The sequence below is a fragment of the Mercenaria mercenaria genome, chromosome 3 (genome assembly GCF_021730395.1).
Source record: "Mercenaria mercenaria strain notata chromosome 3, MADL_Memer_1, whole genome shotgun sequence".
NCBI classification, from domain to species: domain Eukaryota; kingdom Metazoa; phylum Mollusca; class Bivalvia; order Venerida; family Veneridae; genus Mercenaria; species Mercenaria mercenaria.
Window position 1 is genome coordinate 65,555,548 of NC_069363.1, and position 24,649 is coordinate 65,580,196.

General features: G+C 32.9%; 1 protein-coding gene across 1 annotated transcript; it reads right to left on the bottom strand.

Annotated features, from left to right (window-relative positions):
- Window positions 1-845: 845 nt before the first annotated feature.
- LOC128555691 (uncharacterized) lies at window positions 846-23,521 on the bottom strand. Its single transcript, XM_053538808.1, has 7 exons — window positions 23,169-23,521; window positions 17,267-17,543; window positions 13,313-13,446; window positions 11,643-11,728; window positions 3,099-3,238; window positions 1,815-1,995; window positions 846-991 (listed from the first exon to the last, which is right to left on the bottom strand). Coding segments are annotated over exons 1-7 (876 nt in total). The 5' UTR covers window positions 23,171-23,521; the 3' UTR covers window positions 846-935.
- Between the last annotated feature and the right edge of the window lie 1,128 nt (window positions 23,522-24,649).

Below are 24,649 nucleotides of genomic sequence, written 5' to 3' on the forward strand. Positions count from 1 at the left end.
ATTATTATTATCATTTTTATTTTGTATATTTTATGTTATTTCCTAAAGACAAATTTCAAAGTGATAAGCACTGCACAAACGATCGCATAGAATTCATTATTCAAAATATTTTGCTAAAAGAAACCTCAGACTATTGCGTACATGTAACATTATAAAACACAAAATAAAACTGTCGATAACATATTTTCTGGAGAGCCTCAAGTAAAAGGATTTAATCGGACAGAAATTAAACTCAAACACTGAAAAAATATGGCCTTACTCTCTGATAACACGAATATTATTTAGTCATTCAGTTAACTATGGGTATCGCAAATCTTATCTAGATATCTAGATAGCTAGTCAATATAAATTGATATGTGGTAGCAGTTGTAAAGCTGTTAATAGTCAAATTAAATTTTCGAGTCAAAATATTCCTATTCCTGGTCAGGATCCATGCTGCTCGCTTTCATAGTCCATTGCAATTAGAGAAACCGTTAGCGAACAGCATGGATCCTGACCGGACTGTGCGAATGCCGAGAGTGGTGGTCTGGATCCATCCTGGTCGCAAAGTTACTATGTTGGTTTCCTCATGGCGCGGCTCATATCATCTTTTCTTATTACGAAGTTAAATGTTTCTCCTGTGGAAATAATGAAATAGTACCTCTACTCAAAAGAATGATTAAAGAGAGACAACTTGTATAGTAATAATAATGGCGTCATTACTGTATTACAGCAACTTATTGTTTTAAATGTGTGCGATAAAGGGTCATTTCGACCTGCTTTATATGTATATATAAAGTACATGTTTATCAAGTGAAATAAAATAAGCTAACAAAAAACCTGGAACAAAAACTAACAGTCATAGATATCATCTATCATTTATTTCCTTGTATGTCATACATTTAAATCTAAGACGGGAATGACAGTTGCTGTGCTGGCTAATGTTCCGTGAACATCTATTTTCCATTTTCAATCTCCCTCCGAAAGGCTTCAGTTCCTGGCTTTGCACAATCTGATTGTAAATACATAGAGACTTACCCTAAGCCTTCTTTACACAAGGGAACAATCTGTTTATATAGTGAAATTGTTTAGAGAACACCGTTTGTTAATCCTAATCTTGTTCATGTTATACCAGTGCAATGGAAAAGTAATCTATCTATGTTAAAGGCTATTCATGATAAGACAGTCATGCATGGAACAGTCCTGAAATTGATTTCTTTGATTTTCTCATATTTCTAGTTTCAAAATAATCGTCTGTTTGTTGACAAATTTCACCACAGAAAATGTCACACTTTCCCAAGGGTATTAACTTATTTGATCTTTACATAATTTTCTATTCAGATTGTTAATCTTTGTGGCAATTATGCATAATTATGCATGCTTTTTCCCTGCGTAGTGGTAAAAGTGCATGGTTTGCATGGGGTACTAGGTCAATAGCCACCTAAGCCTACAGGTAAAGTTAATACGGAGTTGTCTCCATGTTTTCCAAATATTTTACCCGGGATCATTTCTTTTTCAGCTCAAATAACTCTTTGTCCGAAAATGACATCTGAAATATTTTTTCAGTCGACATACTTTGATGCAGTAAGCTACACTAATATCTAAAATAGATAGTTCCTTCTTGAAAGTTGTATTTTTAGATACAGTGCCTAAAATACAATGTCATGTTATAGTTACCCAAAAAGTTAAAAGTAAATGTGAAAAATAAAGAAAAACTATTGTAATAAAGCGCTTATTCTTACAACAAATAAACTTAACGATGACCAAACTATGCATATAAAATCTGTATTATGTATTTCTTCAAAATGTCTACTTATATAGTATAACCCATTTACCAACAGTTGGGCCACCTGCGTTGTCCCAAAGCCACATGATTTGTGGTTCTGTATCGTCTACAAACTGCTGCCCCAAACAATTTTTCCAGGTATATTCAACCAGCTGCCACGGTATATCGTTCAGACAAATGTCTCCAGATATTATACCTGTATCACTGTCTGGAGGGTTTGTTCTTTGCTCCTAAAATAGAAACGATTCTTTGACTATAATAACAGCCTGCCCGGTCTTTTCATATAGTATTTAGAAGGGAATGTTGTTGTGAAAATAATATTTTCTCTTTTCTCACTTCATTTTCTGAATTGACCTCATATTATATTGCAAGTTATATACACATACTTCAAATGTATCTACTCCGTAGATCTGCGCTCTCCCTATTGACCTAAGCGGCCGGGCTGAAATGCGTCTTGTGCAATCAGAATAATATTACGAAGAATATCATAAGATGCTTAAATGGTCGTCTTTTTTGTCTGGCCAGGAGAAAATGATAATCTTGATCCCAAGCAAACACAATAATAGAGCAAATTTGCTCAAACCTAAAGTACTAATGAGCTCGGCTCCATTCACTTTACTTTTTTTCTAAACGTAAAATGTCATTCCTTTAAAAGGGTGACGCTAAATTACGGTACCCACTTTCACTCCCGTTTTTGATGCTTCTTTTGCCCCACAGGCGCCATATAATGAATAATTATATAATTGCCTGTTCTTTTAACGTAAACAGATTGAGCTGCATCTTATCATATTGATAATTCTAAATGTAAATATGTAACCACTTGTTCTATCAATGTATAACTGAATACTGAAAAATAACTTAACGCTTTTGTATTCCACTTTAAACTAGAACCACTATTATGTCCCTTACTTGCTCATAACCTTTTTACAGAATTCTTATTCCTAATTGCAATTAGATAATGTATGCTCAGTTAAAATTGATGTATGCTGTATTAAAAAAAATGCGCACATTAGTTAATTTTGACCTCTCTCTATATGAAATAAGTCTTTCTGATAAATTTAGATAAGTATATACTTATACACAGCCTGACAAGTTGATTTATTAAAATATACAACTTTTTCCTCTATCTTTTAAATTTTCACACATACATCGAGAAGGTATTATGTTTACTTTTTCCTCAAATAACCTCCAATTAGAGATGCAGCCTTATAACAATATGTTATGAAAAAATCAGTCGTATGCATAAGTTTTAATCCCTTGTAACTGACCGGTGATTAAAACCACTGATCAAACATCTGAATTATTTTTGATGGTATATAAAACAAAAGGTTACCTTGAACAGAAGTAGAATCTCAGAATTAGGACACCTGAACTCATTGATCTTGTTCCCATCGTAGCAAACGTATTGTATAATGTATTCTGATGGTGAGAAGCTTAGAATATAGTCCCTTCTGCCAGTATTGGCAAATCTGCCTATAACAAAAAAAGCGCAGTTTCAATGCAGTAAGTATATATAGCCCTTTTTAAGTACTATTTAACTATACGTAATGTCCTGTGTAAATGCAGGTAGTATTAATAAAGCATTGTTCCAATGCATAAGCAATAACTGTAAGTAAAGCCCAGTTTAAATACAGCAAGTATAAATTAAGCGCTGTTTAACGTGTTTCCATCGTAAACAATTCAAACATTAGTATAAATAAAGCGCTGTTTCATTGCAGAAAGTAAAAATAATGAGCTGTTTCAGTGCAATAAGTATCAATAAAGAGATGTTTCAATGTAGAAATTAGAAAGTATAAATAAAGTTTTGTTTCATTGCAGAAAGTAAAAATAATGTGCTGTTTCAGTGCAATAAGTATCAATAAAGGGATGTTTCAATGTAGAAAGTGGTAAGTATAAATAAGCTGCTGTTTCATTGCAGATAGTAAAAATAATGAGCTGTTTCAGTGCAATAAGTATCAGTAAAGAGATCTTTTAATGTAGAAAGTGGTAAGTTTAAATAATGCGCTGTTTCATTGCAGAAAGTAAAAATAATGAGCTGTTTCAGTGCAATAAGTATCAATAAAAAGATGTTCCAATGTAGAAAGTAGTAAGTATAAATAAAGTGCTGTTTCATTGCAGAAAGTAAAAGAAATGCTGTTTCAGTGCAGTAAGTATCAATAAAGAGATGTTTCACTGTAGAAAGTAGTAAGGATAAATAGTGTGCTGTTTCAATGCAGAAAGTAAAAATAATGTGCTGTTTCAGTGCAATAAGTATCAATAAAGAAATTCTTTTAATGTAGAAAGTGGTAAGTATAAATAGTGTGCTGTTTCAATGCAGAAAGTAAAAATAATGAGCTGTTTCAGTACAAAAAGTATCAATAAAAAGAAGTTTCAATGTAAAAAGTGGTAAGTATAAATAATGTGCTGTTTCATTGCAGAAAGTAAAAGAAATGCTGTTTCATTGCAGAAAGTAAAAATAATGAGCTGTTTCAGTGTAATAAGTATCAATAAAGAGAAGTTTCAATGTAGAAGGTAGAAAGTATAAATAAAGTTTTGTTTTATTGCAGAAAATAAAAATAATGTGCTGTTTCAGTGAAATAAGTATCAATAAAAATATGTTTCAATGTAGAAAGTAGTAAGTATAAATAAAATTTTGTTTCATTGCAGAAAGTAATAATAATGTGCTGTTACTATGCATTAAGTATTAATAAAGAGATGTTTCAATGTAGAAAGTAGTAAGTATAAATAAAGTGCTGTTTCATTGCAGAAAATAAAAATAATGTGCTGTTTCAGTGCAATAAGTATCAATAAAAATATGTTTCAATGTAGAAAGTAGTAAGTATAAATAAAGTGCTGTTTCATTGCAGAAAGTAAAAGAAATGCTGTTTCAGTGCAGTAAGTATCAATAAAGAGATGTTTCACTGTAGAAAGTAGTAAGTTTAAATTAAGTGCTGTTAGATTGCAGGAAGTAAAAATAATGAGCTGTTTCAGTGCAATAAGAATCAATAAAGAGATGTTTCAATGTAGAAAGTAGTAAGTATAAATAAAGTGCTGTTTCAGACCATTAAATACGAATAAAAGGGCTGGTTCATTGCATAAAAGTTTTAAAACGCACTGTTTAAATTCAATAAAGTACGAATAAAAAGCACTGTTTCAGCGGAATAAGAATAAATAGTGTTGTTGCAGCGAAGAAAGTATAAAATACATTTATTTCAGTACTGTTTCTACTTGAGTGCAGTCAGACCAAACTGGAACTATTGCTATAAAATGATCCATACCCTCACTTAAAGCCCTAGTCATAAGGATTACAATAAATAGTACTCCTTTCATCCTCTTACACTTTACTCACCGTAATTATTTTTCAAATTGGGAGATAATGTTATAATCATTCAAGAAAGAGTTACTGTGTTTTTTTTTTAGCTCAGTATTTCCTCTCTTCGCAAATAATCGTAGTATACAATTATCATTATTTCCCATAGTGGAAAAAAGTATTTGAATAAAATGTTCAAATCGTGAAAAAATGTGAACAAAAAGGGGAAAATATTTTTGACTGCTTTGAGACACAGAGTAATGGTTATTGTGTGTGTGTGTGTGTTTTTTTTCCCAAGTATACTCATTTCCATCAGTCGCAGTATCAGGTTACAGATATCCGGTTAATTCAATGTACTATTATACATATTACTGTGTACATATCTATCATTAAAGTTGAAAGAGTATAGACATAGTGAAAATGTCATTTTTGTCAAAAGAATCAAATTCTTTTAAGTTTAAACCTATATATAACTACTTGTCAGACCAAGCCAACAATCGTACTCATATAATTTCTACTGAATATGCATATTCTGTTTAAATGAATTTTGATAAAGAATATTAATGTTCCAGATGTAAAACTTGTGGGAAATCTTTTATAATTGCTGGATAAACACCGTTTATTTTTCATGTAAAAAATATTTGAGCCGTGCCATGGGAAAACCAATATAGTGGGTTTACGACCAGCATGGATCAAAACCAGCCTGCGCATCCGAGCAGTCTGGTCAGGATCCATGCTGTTCGCTTTCAAAGCCTATTTCAATTAGAGAACCTGTTAGCGAACAGCATGGCTCCTGACCAGACTGCGAGGATGTGGGTCCAGGGTCTGTTGACTGCTCGAACCCGATTTTGGAAAATATTCTCTGTGTACAAATTCTGACATCAATGTACACAAAAAATAGTAAAAGTAACACACCCGTTAACCGGTTCCGAGCAAAACAGTTCGTGGCGGACAAAACAGTTCACGGGTATTTTTGCCGGTATCTGCATTGGGGTAAGTATTCTCCATCCAAGGATCGGTTGATGCAAAATATGTTAAAGATTTTTATTTCTGTAAAAAGTAGCATGAACGAAAAACATGCCCTGTGCTTCCCGTTTAAAAGTAACCTATATTTAGTAAGTTAGGACGAGTTAAAAGTGTGATTTTGTTGAAAAAATGTGAAAACGCAATTTTATCGCGGTATATTTAATTCACTTTTCAACTTAGGTCTATTGTATTAACGCCAACCTTTAAAATAATGTTTGCTCTGAATATTGTTCAATAAGTGACAAAACCCAATATTCAACGAGTTATAGACATTCAAACATGACATGGTCGAAAAAAAGTGTGGCGGCATTGCACAGCTCAAAATTATTTGATTGGCGAGCAAGAGCAGCCCTGTGTCCTTTTTTTTTTTATTTTACTTTAATAAATGGTCTAAATAGTGATGTCAAGCTCATAAGTCTTAAAACAATAACGTTTTTAATAAGACAACAGCAATTTACACTAATTTTTATGAACAAACAAATGTTAGTCAAAGCATATTAATCATACAACCGCCTAACAATCATCAACACGTCTTCCTACATTTTCAAATTATGTTTGCAGTGGTACGGTAGTTTGATGTGATGCCTTCCCGTTTAGGAATGTTCTACTTACTTTATTATATTGTTGGTGATATTTCTTTCAGGATCACACTGCATATGTGCCTGTGCTACTACTGCAATGCAATAGCTTACTTTTATAGCCAGTTAATTCGGCACCTCTGTAGTAGCCATACAGTGCATGACAACTGTATACACTTATAAAATGGCTCAGTGGTTTTGATTATTTACCGATAAGCCATTCAATGAGTGTTTATTTCATTACTTTAAAAAATAGATTTTCGTGTTTTTTTTCTTCTAGCTGACTATAGCGCAGCAAAATTTATTAAGGAACTATAGACCGGTCAATATAACAAACTATGAAAAGGTGATATATAGAAATAGTCATATAATGACTTTTGTTATTATGTGTATATGTTACAGGTCATTTATTGAACTTCTGATGAGTTTACGTTTTGTAGTAATGGACGCAATGAAAGCAATAACGTAATCAATAAGGAGGTCCGAAAAGTGAATAAGTTTCTTTGTTGAATCGATAGTAGGAAATCTATAACCTAGCATATTGATCCAATAAGTGAATAAAAATTGGGAAAATTTGGTAGCTGATTGGGTAATTAGACTTATTAAATTAGAAGAATCCTTATATAGATAACCAAGGGTAGTATCGGTACAAAACACAGGATCACCATACGTTAGGCTCGTCGTTGAATAACTGAAATACTGTCGAGAAATGACGCTACACCCGGAACCAACAAATAACCAAACAGTATTCCGTATTCACCAAAATTTGAAAAAATCTATTTCTGGTGTGTATTATAAACTATTATAAAGTTGTTGCATTCAGACCTCCGGCAAATAGTAATGATTATCCACTAACAAGCCCGAATTATTCAGTAAATGCATGATATTATTAATCGGCATGGCAATAACATGAAAATCCAAAAATATGTTCCTTTTACAAAATACATGTGCTGGTTAAATAGTGCCAACTATGGACCGACGATGTGCATAATCATTATACGCATATTTTACATCACTATATGCATAAGAATTGTCATCTCCGCTGTATTTCTGAAAATTGCTGAGCTAGTACCATTTGTTTTTGTCAGATTACAATGAGTAACAAGCTTGATATCACCATTTAGACCATTCATTAAAATAAAATAAACAAGAAATATCTTTAAAAATGACGGTCGGCGAATTGTAATAATGAAAGAAATTTATGAATTTTTCATCTAACATTCATCTTTCCTCTAACATTTTTCAAATTGCAAAACTAAACACCGCACTTTAACAATTTAAATGGTTCTCTTTTAATTTTTCGCAAAGGTTTCTTAGGGTTGCAATTTTGTTTCGTTTATCCTTAGACGAATAATTACAGCAGTAGTTTGACCAAGATTAATGAAGCGGCTCATGAGAAGAGGTCATTAAACGTGTTTATATTTTTAGCTAAATTGGTCCCTATCCCAATTTGTAACAAAATAGCAGGAGACCTTACGATATTGTTACACATCGAGTTTGATAAAAATCCATTACATTTTAGTGGTAAATGCGAAGAAAGGCATATCTACTTTTAGCTATAGTGGTCCCTAATAGGGCCAAAGTTCCTATATAAATAAATTTGGAAGAGGACCTTATAATGATGCTCCAGACCAAGTATGACAAAGATCTACCAAGCTGTTCATGAGACGCTGTATAAAGGCAATTCTAGTTTTAGCTCTAGCAGCCCCTAAAAGGGGTCAAATGTCCCAGCTGAACAAAGTTGGCTGCGGGCCTAATAAAGATGCTACAAATCAAGTTTGATTAGAATACATGAGAAAAAATCAATTAAAGGATTTTTTATTTATTATTTTTATTTATTTCTAAAATAGGCCAACTGATCCCGCTATAACAAATAGCATATTCGCTATTCATGAATCTTTGGACAATGACGTCACACCTATAAAAAAGTGAAGGTCAAGCAAAACATACATTTGTAATTATTTCAATATTTCTGTTTCATAAGCAAAGTTTGACTATAGTCATATCACATAGATAAACTGTACGCAGCGTACCTTCATTTCAGTGTAACGAGATTCAGTCATTATATAGCATATATATAATAAAACAGATTTCAACTGAGTTCAATTTTTGCATACCATACTAAAGAAAAATATTCATATATAATAAATCAGTTAAATAATTTATAACAAATATATCAAAGCAAACAAGTACTCATTTTGATATGCAATCTGAATAAGTCACAAAAGCAAGAAACCTTTTCATATACAGACGACAATTGTAACAAGGAAAATCTTTTAAAAAGAGCACTTCTCTACATAAAAGACTTTTATCACACCCTTATTCATGTGATACGCAGACCGTATTCAGCTCTTTCTTTAATTTTATATATGTTGGTATTGAACAGGTTTTTATCATATTTATTAAACTTACTTATCATTTTGAGATATATCAATATTCTTACTAAATATACTGAGCCAAAGTTAGCTTTAAAACTGTGAACAGCGTCGTTTAGGATAAACGCTTTGTCTACATTTCACTCAGCGTAGCACAATCAACAGAGTGAAAGAAATTGACACTCTCGTCCAATCAGGCAGAGTGTTGCATAAATCTTCCATTTTGATAAATTATCTATAATGCGTTATCAAGTAGTTTGATTTGCAAATTGAAGTCACGTGGCATAGGTAACGAAAACGAATTTAGACGGCGTCGCCGAAAAAGACACAGGACTGCTCTTGTTCGCCACACAAATAATTTTAGGCTGTGCAATGCCGCCACACTTTTTTCGACCATGTCATGTTTGAATGTCTATAACGCATTGAATATTGCGTTTTGTCGCTTAAAAATTGGACAATATTCAGGGCAACCATTATTTTAAAGGTTGACGTCAATACAATAAGTGAATTAAATATACCGCGATAAACTTTCGTTTTCGCATTTTTTCAACAAAATCACACTTTTAACTCGTCCTAACTTACTAAATATAGGTTACTTTTAAACGGGAAGCACATGGCATGTTCTTCGTTCATGCTACTTTTTACAGGAATAAAAATCTTTAACATATTTTGCACCAACCGAGCCTTGGATGGAGAATACTTACCCCAATGCATATACCGGCAAACATATCGGTGAACTATTTTGTCCGCCACGTACTGTTTTGCTTGGAACCGGCTAACTGGTGTGAGTAATTTATTGTTCAATTCCGATATCAGAATTCATTTTAAATGATATTTCAAAATATTTTTACCGGTATACGATGTTCGGTAGCGTTTACATATAAGGAGAGATCGCCGTGACGTCACACATTAACATCAGATTCTGTTTATCAGGTGGTAGGCAAAACAAATGTTTGTGCATTGTTTGTGTGTGGGATCGGAATTTTTAACTTCTAATAACTTTTTCGCTCATTTATGGATTTCCGAAATTCAAAAAGTTTTGAAATACTTGCAATTTTCATATTTTTGTATTCAAATATCTTTTTTAAAATGAATAACCATTTTAAATGACATATAATTTTAATAGCGGCGTAATGATATTCAAAACCTCTAGAAAAACACTGTACGTTAAGCATATATGATTAATCCATTTCATTTCGAAATAATAATTAAATGTAATGAATAAATTGCTTGTTTTATAATCTTTATATTGATAAAAAATTATGATTTTTTTAGTGTTTTAACAAAGTTTAGGCCGTTACAAAAACATCACTGTTAACAAAAAACATGGACGCTCTGCGTCTGCCCACCCGATCAATGTCTTATCAGTTCTAAAAATATGAAATACAACGGATTTGTGTACAAACACGATCTTTCCTATTTAAATTGTGCTTAATATAGTCCGCAAGCATCTGATCTGGTTTTGTTTTAAACTTAATGTGTACACGACAGATCGATATTAACCAAATTAAGGGGTAATGGTAGGTCAACACAAAACACCCGACGGCTGAAAATATCAGTAAGAAAATAGTTAAAGAAACACATATGAATATAAAATTCTTTGTAGATTAAATTTTAACACAAACTATCAAAAGTTTGAAGTGATTTTGTGTCAAGAAGACCATAATAAGCTAAACATAAAAAAGTATTTGCTTTAATAATAATAAAAAATAATTTTAAAGACATGAACGGAAAAAAAAAACATTTACTGTTCCTAACAGCCATATTTCTATCGAATTAAGTCCAGTGCAACCTCTGCAGAGCAACACTCGTTGGGAGATGCAGATATTAATCTCTGCTGAGAGGTTGTTGCTCTATAGAGGTTACACTGATAATAAATTTCAGTTATAGGGAAATGTTGATGATGCTTTTGCTATAGTGAGGGCCGCTCTAGAGAGGTTGCACTGTATAAGGAAATTGACCTTTGAGCAAGGGATATGAATATTGCATGTTAAATGCTATGTTTCAAGACAGTAGCTCATCTCTAAACAAAATCCTTGAGCTATATGTGAATAAAAGTGCACATCATTGAGGCAATGGGAACTAAGCAACCGCTTTACGGTCAGTCAGTCTTTGGGATACGAATAATATAATCCCTCGTGCTTAGCACTCGTGATTTACTTGTGCTTAGCACTCGTGATTTACTTGTGCTTAACACTCGTGATTTACTTGTTACGCATCCGAACTTTTGTCCATATTTTATTAACTAATAGGTACATATTTATTATTTCTTAATTGATATGCAACAAAAGTAGTATTTGCTTGTAACGAAATATGTATGTTCGTTCATTCGCAGATTAATACAGCGCCCCTTAAGTCGTGATATATTTCTTGTAAAACTAGAGGACAATTCTCTATACAAATCTGACAACGAGCTAATGTTTTAGACATAAACATTACGATAATCTGTTCATACTTTGTTTAGTCGAACAGAAAGATATCAACATAACAAGACAATGATTAAACGTATATCTTTAAGAGTTTGTTTTAATCGAATAAATTGTTTTTTTTATCTAGTGTCTTTATTATACTTCGCCATCACGTATCTGGTTAGTTTTACTGATACATACCACTGGTTGCGCCAAATATTGCTTTTGTTTCATCAGCTCGACTGAACAGTCCGTCAGCGAATGTACATTTGCCCGTCAGATTATCCCTTAAAAATAAACTTTCAGGTTATATTGGGTAACATCTTTTATATATTTACATGTCCGGCTGTGTACAATTTTAATTTCTAGTTGTTATCATTGATATTTAGCAAAAGTATTTATTGACAGTCCTTATTTAAACCAGAACAAAAGAATACATCTTTTAAACGGATTTACATTCGACAGAGCAATCTGTTTTACGTGTCTCTATTACAGAAAAAGAGAAATGATTGTGTGTTTTCCTTTGTAAATTTGGTATATTCTGGTAATATCAACTCTGCCTCCACTTTCAACCAGATTTTCATGCGGATATCATCACATCTGCAGCAGCGTAGAATGCAAATGAACTGAACATATCTTTGAAATGAAAAGAAAAAGAAAGACTTCCTACCACCACTTCTTAAAACCTTTACAATGGACTGTTATTTGAAGGAAACAGGCATGAGCAATACTTTATCGCTTTTATATGTTGGCTGATTTCTGCCATTTCGTGTTGGCGTGTCGGCGGGGCGAAAACGAGGCCGACACGACAAATTTATCTGTCGAGCTTTCGTGTTGGCGGTTATAAATATGTCATGTCGGTGTCCATTATTTTTCGAGTTTTCGTGTTGTGTTTTCACCCCGCCGACACGAAAACACGAAAACTCGACAAATTAGGTATTTGTCGTGTTGTCATGTTGTCGTGTTTTCGCCCCGCCGACACGAAAACACGACAACACGAAAATACGACGACATCTCTTGTAAAATGTACAGTAGAGTTATTTTGAAGCCAGTGGCAAAAGATTAAAGAAGCATTCTTCTTTCTATTTCAAAGAACCGTCAATTCAAAATTTATTTATATTCACTAAAGCTGCATTAGGAGATTTGAGATTATAAAACAGAGCAATAATATGTCAGATGTCAGTTATCGTTTTAAGAATACGGAGTGTATGTATAACTGACCCTGTTTCAGAAATATTTCATTGCGGTGCGGGAAGCGGCAACAGTTAAAGAATGAAGGTGAGTGGGGTTAGGTAGGGATGGTAATCCCTCATGTTAGGTGGGTCAGGGCGTTTCTGCCTTTTAATGTATGAAATATATGTATAAAATGATAGCCTCTGCTGCATTTTTGAGCCCAAATTTTGAGGTTTGGGGGTTAACAGGGGTATTTCGTTTGAATGAGTTTCATTCATTCAATCTTCACGCATATACGTAATTATTTTTCTATTTGTACAGGGCCAGGACCGATCGTCGAGCCATCACCCACCACCATCCCCTAAAAGGGCCTATACTCGTCAAAGTTGCACCAAACCCAACAATTTTGGCAAAAGAATAATACTTTTTTCACAATTTAGACCAAAAAATGCAACAAAGGCCATCATTTCATTTTTATATTCCAATACTGTCCCGTGAGGATACACTCTGACCCTCTAAATAGGAGGGCATGACCCACTAACGTATATCAAATTTTAGACAAAATGCAGCAGGGACCACCGTTTCATACCTATATTTCAAAAATGACAAGGTTTTCGCCCTGTCAACAAGAAAACACAAAATGGCAGAAATCAGCCACCATGCTTTTAACTTTACTTAACTTGAAACAAAACTATTACCAATAACTTCCTAGTCTTCGAACAGTTGTTTCGTTTACATACTCCCACCGAGGCGACCACTTATGAGTGACTTCTGGGTTGAGAACCATGTCGTTGTCGATATCGTACGGCGAGATATAGTCCATATTCACAACCTAATGAAACATAACAAGGTAAGGACGAATTCGTCTTGATAATTTAGTACAGTACTTCAATGTGCCCGTTCATAGTGCCTATTTCATTTTACATAGATGTAAGTAAAATAAATAGTTGTCTCGGGTGAATTATTATTATATCAAACGAAGTATAAATATGTGCAGAATACATGTACATGTAGTATGTTGAATCTGTTCGAACTCGACTCATATTTCTAAAAATCCTTGCGCGTGGCTTTTCATAAATACTTTCGGTGGATATATGTGTCAATTTGTTTACACAAAAGGATATTTTTCATTTAAAATAATATTGTAAAGTCTAATATTTTGCCCAATATGTTAAAAAAGGACATTTTATGTGACACTCATTTTTGGTAAGATTTAAAAGAGCGTAAATCTAACTCGACAAAAATGTTTAGCACACTTAAGCCTAATCATAATTAGGTAAACTTAAAAAGCCTGACGGATTTTTATAAAGCATATATTATATGAAAAAGTTAAGTTCAAGTGCAATCATATGTAGAAGACGAAATGGAAATGCGAATGGTAGGGGCCGTGATTCAAAAGTTGAAAAAATACTGCCTTGACAAAAAAGTCACATGTACAAAGTCATGTGCTGGCAGCTGAGTGTGTATGAGTATGTGCGTCCGTTAGTACGCCCGTCCGTCCATGCATCCCATTTTATCCTGCTTATAACTTGATCTTTCATTGTCGTGTTACATTTGTTCACCATGATGAGTAGGTGTAACGTATGACTCTATGTCAAAGGTCAATGTCACACTTAGGGGTCAAAGGTAAAAAATGTTTTACGGACCATTTAGTTATCAGTCACTGTCGTATTTTCAAATAACTTTGTAAAAATGTTTAGAGTATTAAAATTTGAGGCATGTCGCACACAAGACTCGTAACTCTATGTCTAAGTTCAAAATCGATATCAGATTTCAAACGTCTCGACCTCGCCTTCGCATATGACACTAGTACTTGTCTTTCCAAGAAGCCGACTCGAGATTGGTTCAAATAAGCTTGAAGTTTTCAGCACAATCATGCCAAAAAAAAAATTAGAACAGACTGAACTAATCTATAAAAAAAAATAGAAAATAATAATAAATTCTAATTTTGTGATGAACAATGAACTGTATTATTTCTGCAGTTATATTTCATGAACAAATTTGTTTTTTTTTATTTAAAATTTGATACATTAAATGATGTTTGTTCAGAATCTCGTAAGTAAAAGTAAAATGTATGTTCAGTGATTTCTTATCCCCGCCGAATATGTTGTCTTGTGAATGTCTGGACTATGTTTTGAAAGATATCGAGTTCAAACACAGCTATTGATATGCAATTTATTTATTGGAGAATGGAAAGATAGAAATAATTTTGACAGATCGTGAAAAATAATGACAAAATTTGACAGGTGGAAGATGACTCACGAGCTAACTTAGCTGTTATTTCTGCATCCCATTTCGACTTTCTTTATATTTGTTTTTTTTTTCTCTCGCTTTTTTAGGTATAGCGCCGTTTTACGACGATATTCCAGTCACGTAACAGTTAACCTAACCCGCGTTCCTGGATTCTTTACTAGTACAGACCTGTTCTCTGCAAGCAACTGCCAACTTTCCCCACATAAATCTGAGGTGGAGGACGAGTGATTTCAGACACATGTCTTTTATCAATCGTCACAAAGAACATACGCCTCTCCCGGCGATCCAATGCATGACCCCGTGATTATAGAGCTATGCTTTCCTCTTTAAGCTAACCGGGCAGACTTATAGACTAGCCACTAGACTGATAATAAATATATTTCTAAATTTTTCCCCTTTTTGTCGAATTCAATTCCATAGAGACAAAAGCCAGTCTATTTTAGAGATTTTCACAGAGGAATAATGTTAAAATTATTATGATATTGGACATAGGGTATAGACTGGCTCAGTTCAATACATTCAGTCATAAAAAATATATCATAGTCTAGGAGCTAGTCTAGCAGACTTATTAAAATGTCTCTATAAAACAACAAAAGAACTGTGTCGTTTTCCCTATCCAAGTCACACAAGTGCTCCTGCTTTTTTTACTGGGGCATTCACAATCTGCTGTTAGATAAAACATCATCCTTACTTGCACATATACAACATATAGAATTGATCTTATGACTTACTTAGTGTTATCTGAACTTAGTATCACTGTAGCATCCTTAACACAGGTTGGCATTGTGTGTAACATACACATTGATTATGATCACTGCATGGAAAGTGGAATTCACTTCTAAATAAAATTTTATTAGATTTCAGGTGTAAAATATAATTCGAATTTACTGCAAGTAAATTTGAAGTAAACTTGTTTTAATTATACTTCAATTGCAGGTAAATTTCATTCAACGTATATTCCAGTAAACTTTATATCTCACATTTATTTGAAATTATTTGTTAAAAACGATACAAATACAAAACTCCAACTGTGTATCGGACATATCAGGCGCGATGACTATGATGTCTTCAAATTTTAACCCAGATAAGTATTTTATGACAGACTGATTGTTTGAGTGAATGGTTGACTTATTGTATGAATATTTCGAAAATTAATTAAATGAATATGAAAGATGACTGACTGACTGACTGAACAAATGATTGGAAATAAAAAGTTATAAAATTCTGAGCACAAATTAATACATTTATTGAATGAATGTGTGATGAATAGATTGATTGATAGACTATCAATAAATTTTCTGAAGGAATGTGTGATGAATAGAATGATTGAAAGACTGCCTATAATGGACTGATTGATCGGCTGAAACATAAGTCATTCTTTAAAGGAATAATGGTTTACTAAATTTATTTAAAAAAATTCATACTTGAGAAGAATGGCTTGTGGGAACTAACTAGGAAATATGACAAATAAATAGCTGATAATAAATAAAATGTAAATAAACATACATAATTAATCAATCGAATAAACAAGGGGAAAAGTGAATACATATATTTTGCAAAATACCATATTATTCAAAGTCAAATAAAAATTTTAAAGTTTTTAAAGATTCCCAATTACTTTGAAACATCATGCAGTTAAATATTTAAATCAGCCTCGCTAAAATACAGAATTTATCATGAATTAATCAATTAACTGCGGTAACCTTTGTGTCTGCTAGACATGTGCAGATGTGTATTAGTGGATCTCAGATAAAGTCTGCAAATTAACCTTATGATCTAGAAAGGAATATCTCACTATGTCTTATTATTTCATGTGGGTACTGTTATAGTATCTCCAAGAGCCTGAAGAAATCACTCAGTTTTATACATGTATATATTCATTTAGACTGTTAACTAGCCTGATTGTCTGGTCATTTATTTCTTAAAAGAAACATGACTTGGATAAAATTTAATCTACATATAATTTTGTATTAAATCCCCAAATTCATGCAGTGGATAATGGTTAGTTTGATGTAAAAGTAAGACCCTATTTTGTACCACTAATAAATCTTTAGGAATCTGAAAGCGTGTCCGCGGCTGAAACGTAATAGCCCTACAGTGATTTTGTATCAAATATCAAGTAAACTAATGATATTTTTCTATCGCTTTTGTCTTTACGAAAGCCATTTAAGCAAGTGTATGCCTGTCACAGAATGTGAAAAAAAGCATCTGTGGTATTAAGAAGTATATTATTACCACGAGTTTTCATATATCGTCATTGAATTTCTACGAGATTAATATTGGAAAAATTAATCTATGTTCGTTGGTTTAGAGAAACTGATGATCACACCACTAGCCAATAATATGACTGGATACCTTGGTTTACAATACAATGGTTAGTATCATATATTATATCTCACATGCTGTACGAAATCTTCAAAGGATATGACACACTCCTTTGGTGGTACTCTGACACCGATTCTTGCGGAATCAACAGTGTCTTTGAAACTGATCGGCTTGATTGGTGGTGGCTCCATCGTCGTCGTCGGCGGCATCATTGTACTTGTAAAAGGATTGGGGAAAATTGTCGGTCTTCTAAACCTGTAGTTCTTGCTATAGCGGTATCTGTCTCGACTCCTCCCTTTGTGACCAAGGCAGCATGAAACCATAACCAACAGGATAAACACTGGGAGCTTCCTGAAGCACAAGGTCTACTGATGTAGGCATAGGAAATACAGATCAAAATAATTACCTCTTTACTAATCCTACCTTTCAGGTATTAAAACACCTATTCATAGATGTGACACACTTTATTTACTTCACTATAAAATATTAAGTAATGTTTCATTTTATTATCGGCTATAATAGAGGATTATTTAAACGGTTATAATGTACATGATGTCGTTAAAGAGTCAGTCACGAATTTTTTTAATATTGTTCATTTTACTCTACGCTGATGATACAGTCATTTTTAGTGATAATAAAGAGGATATGCAACATGCATTAGATTGTTTCAAAATATATTGTGATAAATGGAAACTTTCAATAAATGTTGATAAAACAAAAATTGCAATCTTTAGCAAAGGAAGACAGCCAAAAAATCTACAATTTAAAATTGGAAATGATACTGTAGAAATAGTCGATAATTATAAATATCTTGGTATATATTTTTCTAGGAGCGGAGCTTTTTTACAAGCCAAAAAACATATTGCCGAACAGGAAAACAAAGCATTATTCTGTCTTTTGAGGAAAATTAGAACTTTATCACTACCTTTTGACATGCAAATAGATTTTTTTGAAAAAACAGTAAAACCATTACTTTTACATGGAAGTGAAATCTGGGGCTTTGGTAATCTTGATGTTATAGAAAGAGTTCCATTAAAATTCTGTAAGTACGTTTTCAGTTTAAAAAAGTCGACACCATCCTATTTGATCTATGGTGAATTAGGCATCACTCCAGTTTCTGTAGATATAAAGAATAGAATTGTAGCTTTTTGGACAAAACTTGTAGAAAACACTGGTGATGTAGCCCAACAAAAGGTATCATCTAAAATTTATCAGTTGATTTATGAATTGCATGCGTCTAAAGAAACTAAATCCATATGGATTGAGAATATCAAAAATATACTTTGTACATCAGGATACTCAGGAATATGGTATAGTCAAAGTTTCCAAATCTCAAGTGGTTAATTAAATCATGTTCTCAAAAACTAAGAGATATTTTCATACAAACATGGTATGCGGAAATAGAAAGAACATCAAATACAAATGTATATAAGATCTATAAAACTGTATATAAACGAAGCACGTATATCAATACTTTACCTACATATTTATGTTAAAGAATGATGTCATTTTTAACAAAAAACCATCGTTTACCAATAGAAGTTGGAAGATGGAGAGGAGCACCTTCAAACGAAAGAAAATGTTTATTCTGTAATGATATTGGTGATGAATTCCATTATGTATTAGTATGTTCACACTTTAATGATATAAGAAAGAAATATATAGACAAGAAGTATTACCAACGACCAAATATCATAAAATTTGGAGCATTACTACCGGTATCTTATGATAATTATAAAGATCTTAAGAACTTAAGTTTATTTATGAATAAGATAATGAAAACTATAAATGTTTAAGGCAAACTGTATAATTGTTATTTATTGTGAAATAGTACCCTATTGTTTCATACGTATATGCTGAAATACTATTTCATTGTCTGATATATTTACGCTGAAATAGAATTATTTCATTGTTTTGTTAGTACATTGTACTGTAATGGTAAATTTGTTATGTACTAAAAACTATTTGTGTAGATGTATCTTTTATATCAATGTCCTTGGTTACATGAATCATTGTAATGGTAAATTTGTTATGTACTGAAAAGTATTTGTGTACATGTATCGTTTGAATGAATGTTCTTGGTTACATGAATCATAATCTTAGAAACCATTTAAAGCCCCAACTTTTGCTACCCTGGCAGTAAGTTTTGTAGGAGGAGCCTATCAAATAACAACGCTACTCTAGGCTGTCTGTTAGCTAAAAATAGCTCACTTTAAATGATTCACAGGCAAATGTAAACAATGGTCAGTCGAAGAAGAAATTTGAACTAGTTTGCATGTTTTGATGTTTAAAAACTATTATTATCCATATTGTGCATCCATATCTGAGTATCAATCGTATGAAAAATTGAGTCAAGACTAGCATTCCTGATTTTTTAATTTTGTTTATGTAAATTTAACAATGAAACTCAAAATCAAACATTCATTTACCTAAAATTCTGTCATTGCTGGCTGGTCCATTAATTGAGATAACCTAGCAATAAATGTAGAAATAATAAACTATTTAAGTCTTGGATGCAGAACAATACACACAAATTAGCAAGTGCTGCTGTGATAAGGACTAATAAAAATGATAAGCTATTTGAAATAATATTTATCACTGTATGTCTGTAATTAGTAGTTCCCTATTTCTTTAAAACATTTTTTTATGATATGACATATAAAAATATAACTGTAGAAATGACTATGATATTCTATTTGGTTTAAAAATTCAAAATTACTTTCTGGAGAAGTTTTGCAATGCACTCTAGCTAGATGTTAATTCCATTGATACATATGAAGCCTTCTGACATCAGGTTTGTTGATAAAATTAACCACCTTGGAATTGTTTACATTCTCTGTTCCTCTAGGGTTCATGACCTCATTAGCTCCTCCCGGCAAATTCAAATTTTTGGCAGTCAGGTTTAAATAATTTTTGAAACTATACTTCAACATTTTTGTTTTAAAAAAAAAAACACCAATTGATAAAGAATATTTCAATGTGTATTTATGCAATTTTCATAACTTTTTATTCAGTGGTTTATTTAAAATTTGAAAAAGGGCTCTCTGATGTGAAACATGCATAATTTATATAAAAACCTGCCCCGGCACCATCTTGTGGCTTTTATATGGCAGTTGGGGGTTTAAACAGAAGATAATCTGGCGTTTCCCTAATACTAGCTAGTTTTCATTAATAACCAACATGAAGGAAACCGCAAAGCCTTTGGAAAGCTGCAATAGTAAACAAATAAATTTTAATTTTATATCGCGATTGTAAATAATCTAAATTGTCTTCAGAAACAACACATACATTTATGATCCATGTAACAATTAATTATATAGTGTATAATAAATAAGTAAATTAGGCTGCCGTTTCCTAATATATCGCTACACTAAACATACATATGTTACCGCCATTGATATTGTTTGAAATGTTTTTCTTTACTGTGATGCTTTGCTGTTCATTATGTATGAGCCTAAGTATTGAAATAAAAGTTGAAAATTGGAAAGAAAAATATATACAGCAATTATTTGAAGTTATAGGAAAAACTAAATCAAATGAAAGAAAATATGAAACTTTTAAATATAAGGAACAAGTTTTATATCTGTATGATGTGTGGAACAGACTGGAGAATGCTTGTTCTTTTCTGACGAAAGTAAGAAGAAAGCCGGGTTTTCTGGTAAAATATGATTAATTACACACATACCTTCAATCAAAGTATTCTGTATAATAAATTACTTGATTAAAATAATCTTTATTGTGGCCAAAAAAAATGTAATATATAGATAATTCTATGTAGTTTACTTATTGTTGAGCGTTCTTTGCCACGCTTAAAGACGACATGCGCATTAAAATAATGTAAAAACATCCGGGAAATAGCATAGGGACCAATAGCATCGTTAAAATATAAGATTCTATTCTTGATGATGAATAGTAACGAAACTGACGTAAACGTATTTTTGAAGATGAAAACATTGCCTTTAAAAATTCCAAAACCAAATATAATATATTTTCTTCAGTTAAGATTCTTCTGACACATGGACATGTCTCTCACTCCAAAAAGGTTCATACTTCCAAATTAATGAATAATTATGAGACCTGGATTGTCTGTCTTGCATTGGATAATGTAACTTTGATGTTCCACCAATGAGTTAGCAGGCCTCTTGCATAAATTCCGTTTATAGAATCCAAGTGTAAACTCTTTCCCCAGTATACATGTCCATATTGGATAGATATCGTGAAGTGGTAGGAATATAGGCAGATAGGCCCGATAACGGCCCAATGTCTGGCCGAAAAACATAGCTTAGTAGTGAATATGTATGTATAACAGAAATGGTACAATAAGTCCATGAATACACATATACTGTCACAATTTGCAACAATTGTTTGTGTGTGTGTGTGTGTGTGTGTGTGTGTGTGTGTGTGTGTGCGTGGGTGCTTGCGTGCGTGCGTGTGCGTGCGTGTGCGTGTGCGTGTGTGTGTGTGTGTGTCCGGGCTTAACGCCTTTTTCAACAATTTTTTAGTCATATAAACGACGGTGTCTATTTGTAGCAGTGAACATAATACCCAACTTTATAGTGCTGCCTCACTGGAATATCATGCCGTAGACACGTGGCATGATACCCCACTCAGTCACATTATACTTACACCGCGCTGACCAGTCCTAACACTATCCCTTTAACGCTGAGCGCCAAGCGAGGAAGCTGTTAGTACCATTTTTACGTCTTTGGTATGACGCGGCCGGGGATCGATCCCACGACTTCCCGCACTCGAAGCAGACGCTTTACAACTAGGCTACCGAGGCGGTCCTGCACCAACTTTACCATATCACGGAGCATGATAATTTTACTTGAGTATAAATGTCGCTTTTTTTTTCGTATGATTTACGCATGAAAAAAAACGTAACTATGTAGGAATTTGTTCAATACTTCAAGAAATACTTCAGTTGAAAATAAAGAAAAAAAAACGAAAGCTCATTACAATCACAATTTCAAAGAATTAAATTGGCCTGCAGTGAGGATTTAAATATCAAGAGCAAAGATGAACAAAAACGAACAGAATAACTAATTGAACCGTCAGAAATGAGTATCCTTTCAGAAGAATGAATAAGTCATGACACAGTCCAAGCTGAAATGAGCTTAAATCGAGCAATAAGAGAGGAAAGGTAATGCCACCGTCGGAAGAGACATGCATCTTCTTTAAGCAATGAAATTGAATACAAAATTATAAGTAACAAATGAGCGTCAATTTTGCAACAAGGGAAATTAAGTAATGGCACCGTCAGAAAAAGAGCCTCTGTTGAGGAACAAGAGAGTATAAGTAATGGTAGTCAAGTACGAGCATTAATTGAGTAGCAAAATATCAATAAGTAATGGTTAATGAGCCTCCATCGATGACAAGACTGAATAAGTAATTGTACAGTCAATAATATCTGTAAAAAGATCCCTCACATAACCAGCAAGAGAGAGTAATGACATAGTAAGTAATGAGTCTCTAATGAACAATAAAATAGTCATAAGAACGTCCATTGAGCAAGAACAGAGACTAAAAAATGGCTCAGTCAAAAAATATCACCCACTGCACACAAAAAGAACATCCTTGATTTCAAGCCCTACAGCTCAAAATTACAAAAATAAAAGAGTAAATATCTGGGTTAATATGTGTTTTATTTTTACAAGTGTTTTCTTAAATTGATAGAATAAATACTGACTTTGAAAATACAATAGAGACGAATGCAAAGAGAAATGAAAAAAAAAACAAAAAAAAAAAACAACAGGTAACAACCCCGTCTGATCTACAAACCAAAATCAACGCTGAATGATAAATATATGATAAACCTGGTTTTGGGAACATAATTTACCGTAAGAGTCAAAGCAAAAGATTTGAAAGCAGACAAATGTTAAGCGGTTGGAGATGCTATTTGAAATAGTATTTCTTCTAGCATATTTTTCCATTTCTACCAGTCTAATAAAAAATAGAAATTACAGACATGCTTACATTTTCTGCTTTCTTTTCTATCCACTGCAAAAACCGAAAACTTATGTAGGGCCTAACGCGTTATTTTATATATCATTTAATACAACCAAAGTACATTTCCGTGATCTATAATTATATAAAATATTTTTCTTATATCAACACACTTCCTTGAGGTTTAACATTTATACACTTCTAGTAAGACCCTCACTTCCTTATTCCGTGTCAATATCTAGCCAATAATTTTTTTTTAGCATTTTACACTGAGCATAGGAGGCAATCATAAAACAGGTTTTGTAAGAATTTCAGCATGTTTTAAAAATTCCCTCATATTACAAAACAAACAAATGTAAAATTAACATTTGAAAAAAAACAACAACAAAAAACAACAACAACAACGCCCCCCCCCCCCAAAAAAAAAAACCCCCCCCAACATTCGATTCAGCTTTTTATTAGCACCTTCTGTTAATCCATGGTATCAGTCGGCGGCTATGCAACCCGTCCGTCAAATGACGCCAGTTCCGACAAGTGACATTCGGGTTTCGACGAGAAAATCTATAAAGGGGTGTGGGGGTGGGGGAGGGTCCCAGTTAGGTGTCTGCGCAAAATGTTTTTTGATTTTATTTATGCTTTGTGGTAATATACTACATGTATTAAGTTTCATTAACAAGTGTTACTGTTACCAGTTTTGATTTACTTTTATAGATATTCACATTTAAAGTGGGTGGGGTAATCTGACACGTGACCAGCCAGGAACACAATTTCTGTTATTTTTTTAAAAATGGTTCTAACTTTTTACCTGAAACTTTCATGATAAAATAGCTATGCATTTGACATTCACACAACATGTTGCATTTTAAATTGTACTGAATACTTTTTTCAGCACAGAGCCACAAAGTGGTCTAATCAAATTTACTGATTTTCAATGGACGAACTTCACCCAAAAGCTAAAACATTTTTTATTAGTTGAGATATTAAGGTGTCATTTTCAGCAGATATTGTAAACTAAATGAACATTAAAATGACAGTATATCAGTATACTCTGTTTAATATTGGAAGAGTGGTACACTCTCAAACTGGATAAAAGTGGGTGGGGTAAATAAATATTCGAAGCAACACTACAAAAATTGTGCAATTGTTACGAAATGGCCTCAGATTGTCTATTACTATCTTAATTGTGCCCCCCATGAGTTGTGAGGGCATATAGATTTGCTCTTGTCCGTGCGTCCGTCCGTCCATTCGTCCTTGCATCCGTCCGAAGTTCGTGACGCGCCTAGCTCAAGAAGTATTTGATATAAATTGATGAAACCTTGCAAGAGTCTTTATCATGATATGGACTTGCGCACCTTCTATTTTTTTGTCTGGCTCCGCCCCCTAATTTTAGAGTTACTGCCCCTGAAATAGTAAACAAATGCACAATTTCACCTTGTGACACGCCTAGCTCAAAAAGTATTTGATATAAATTGATGAAATCTTGCAAGAGTCTTTATAATTATATGAACTTG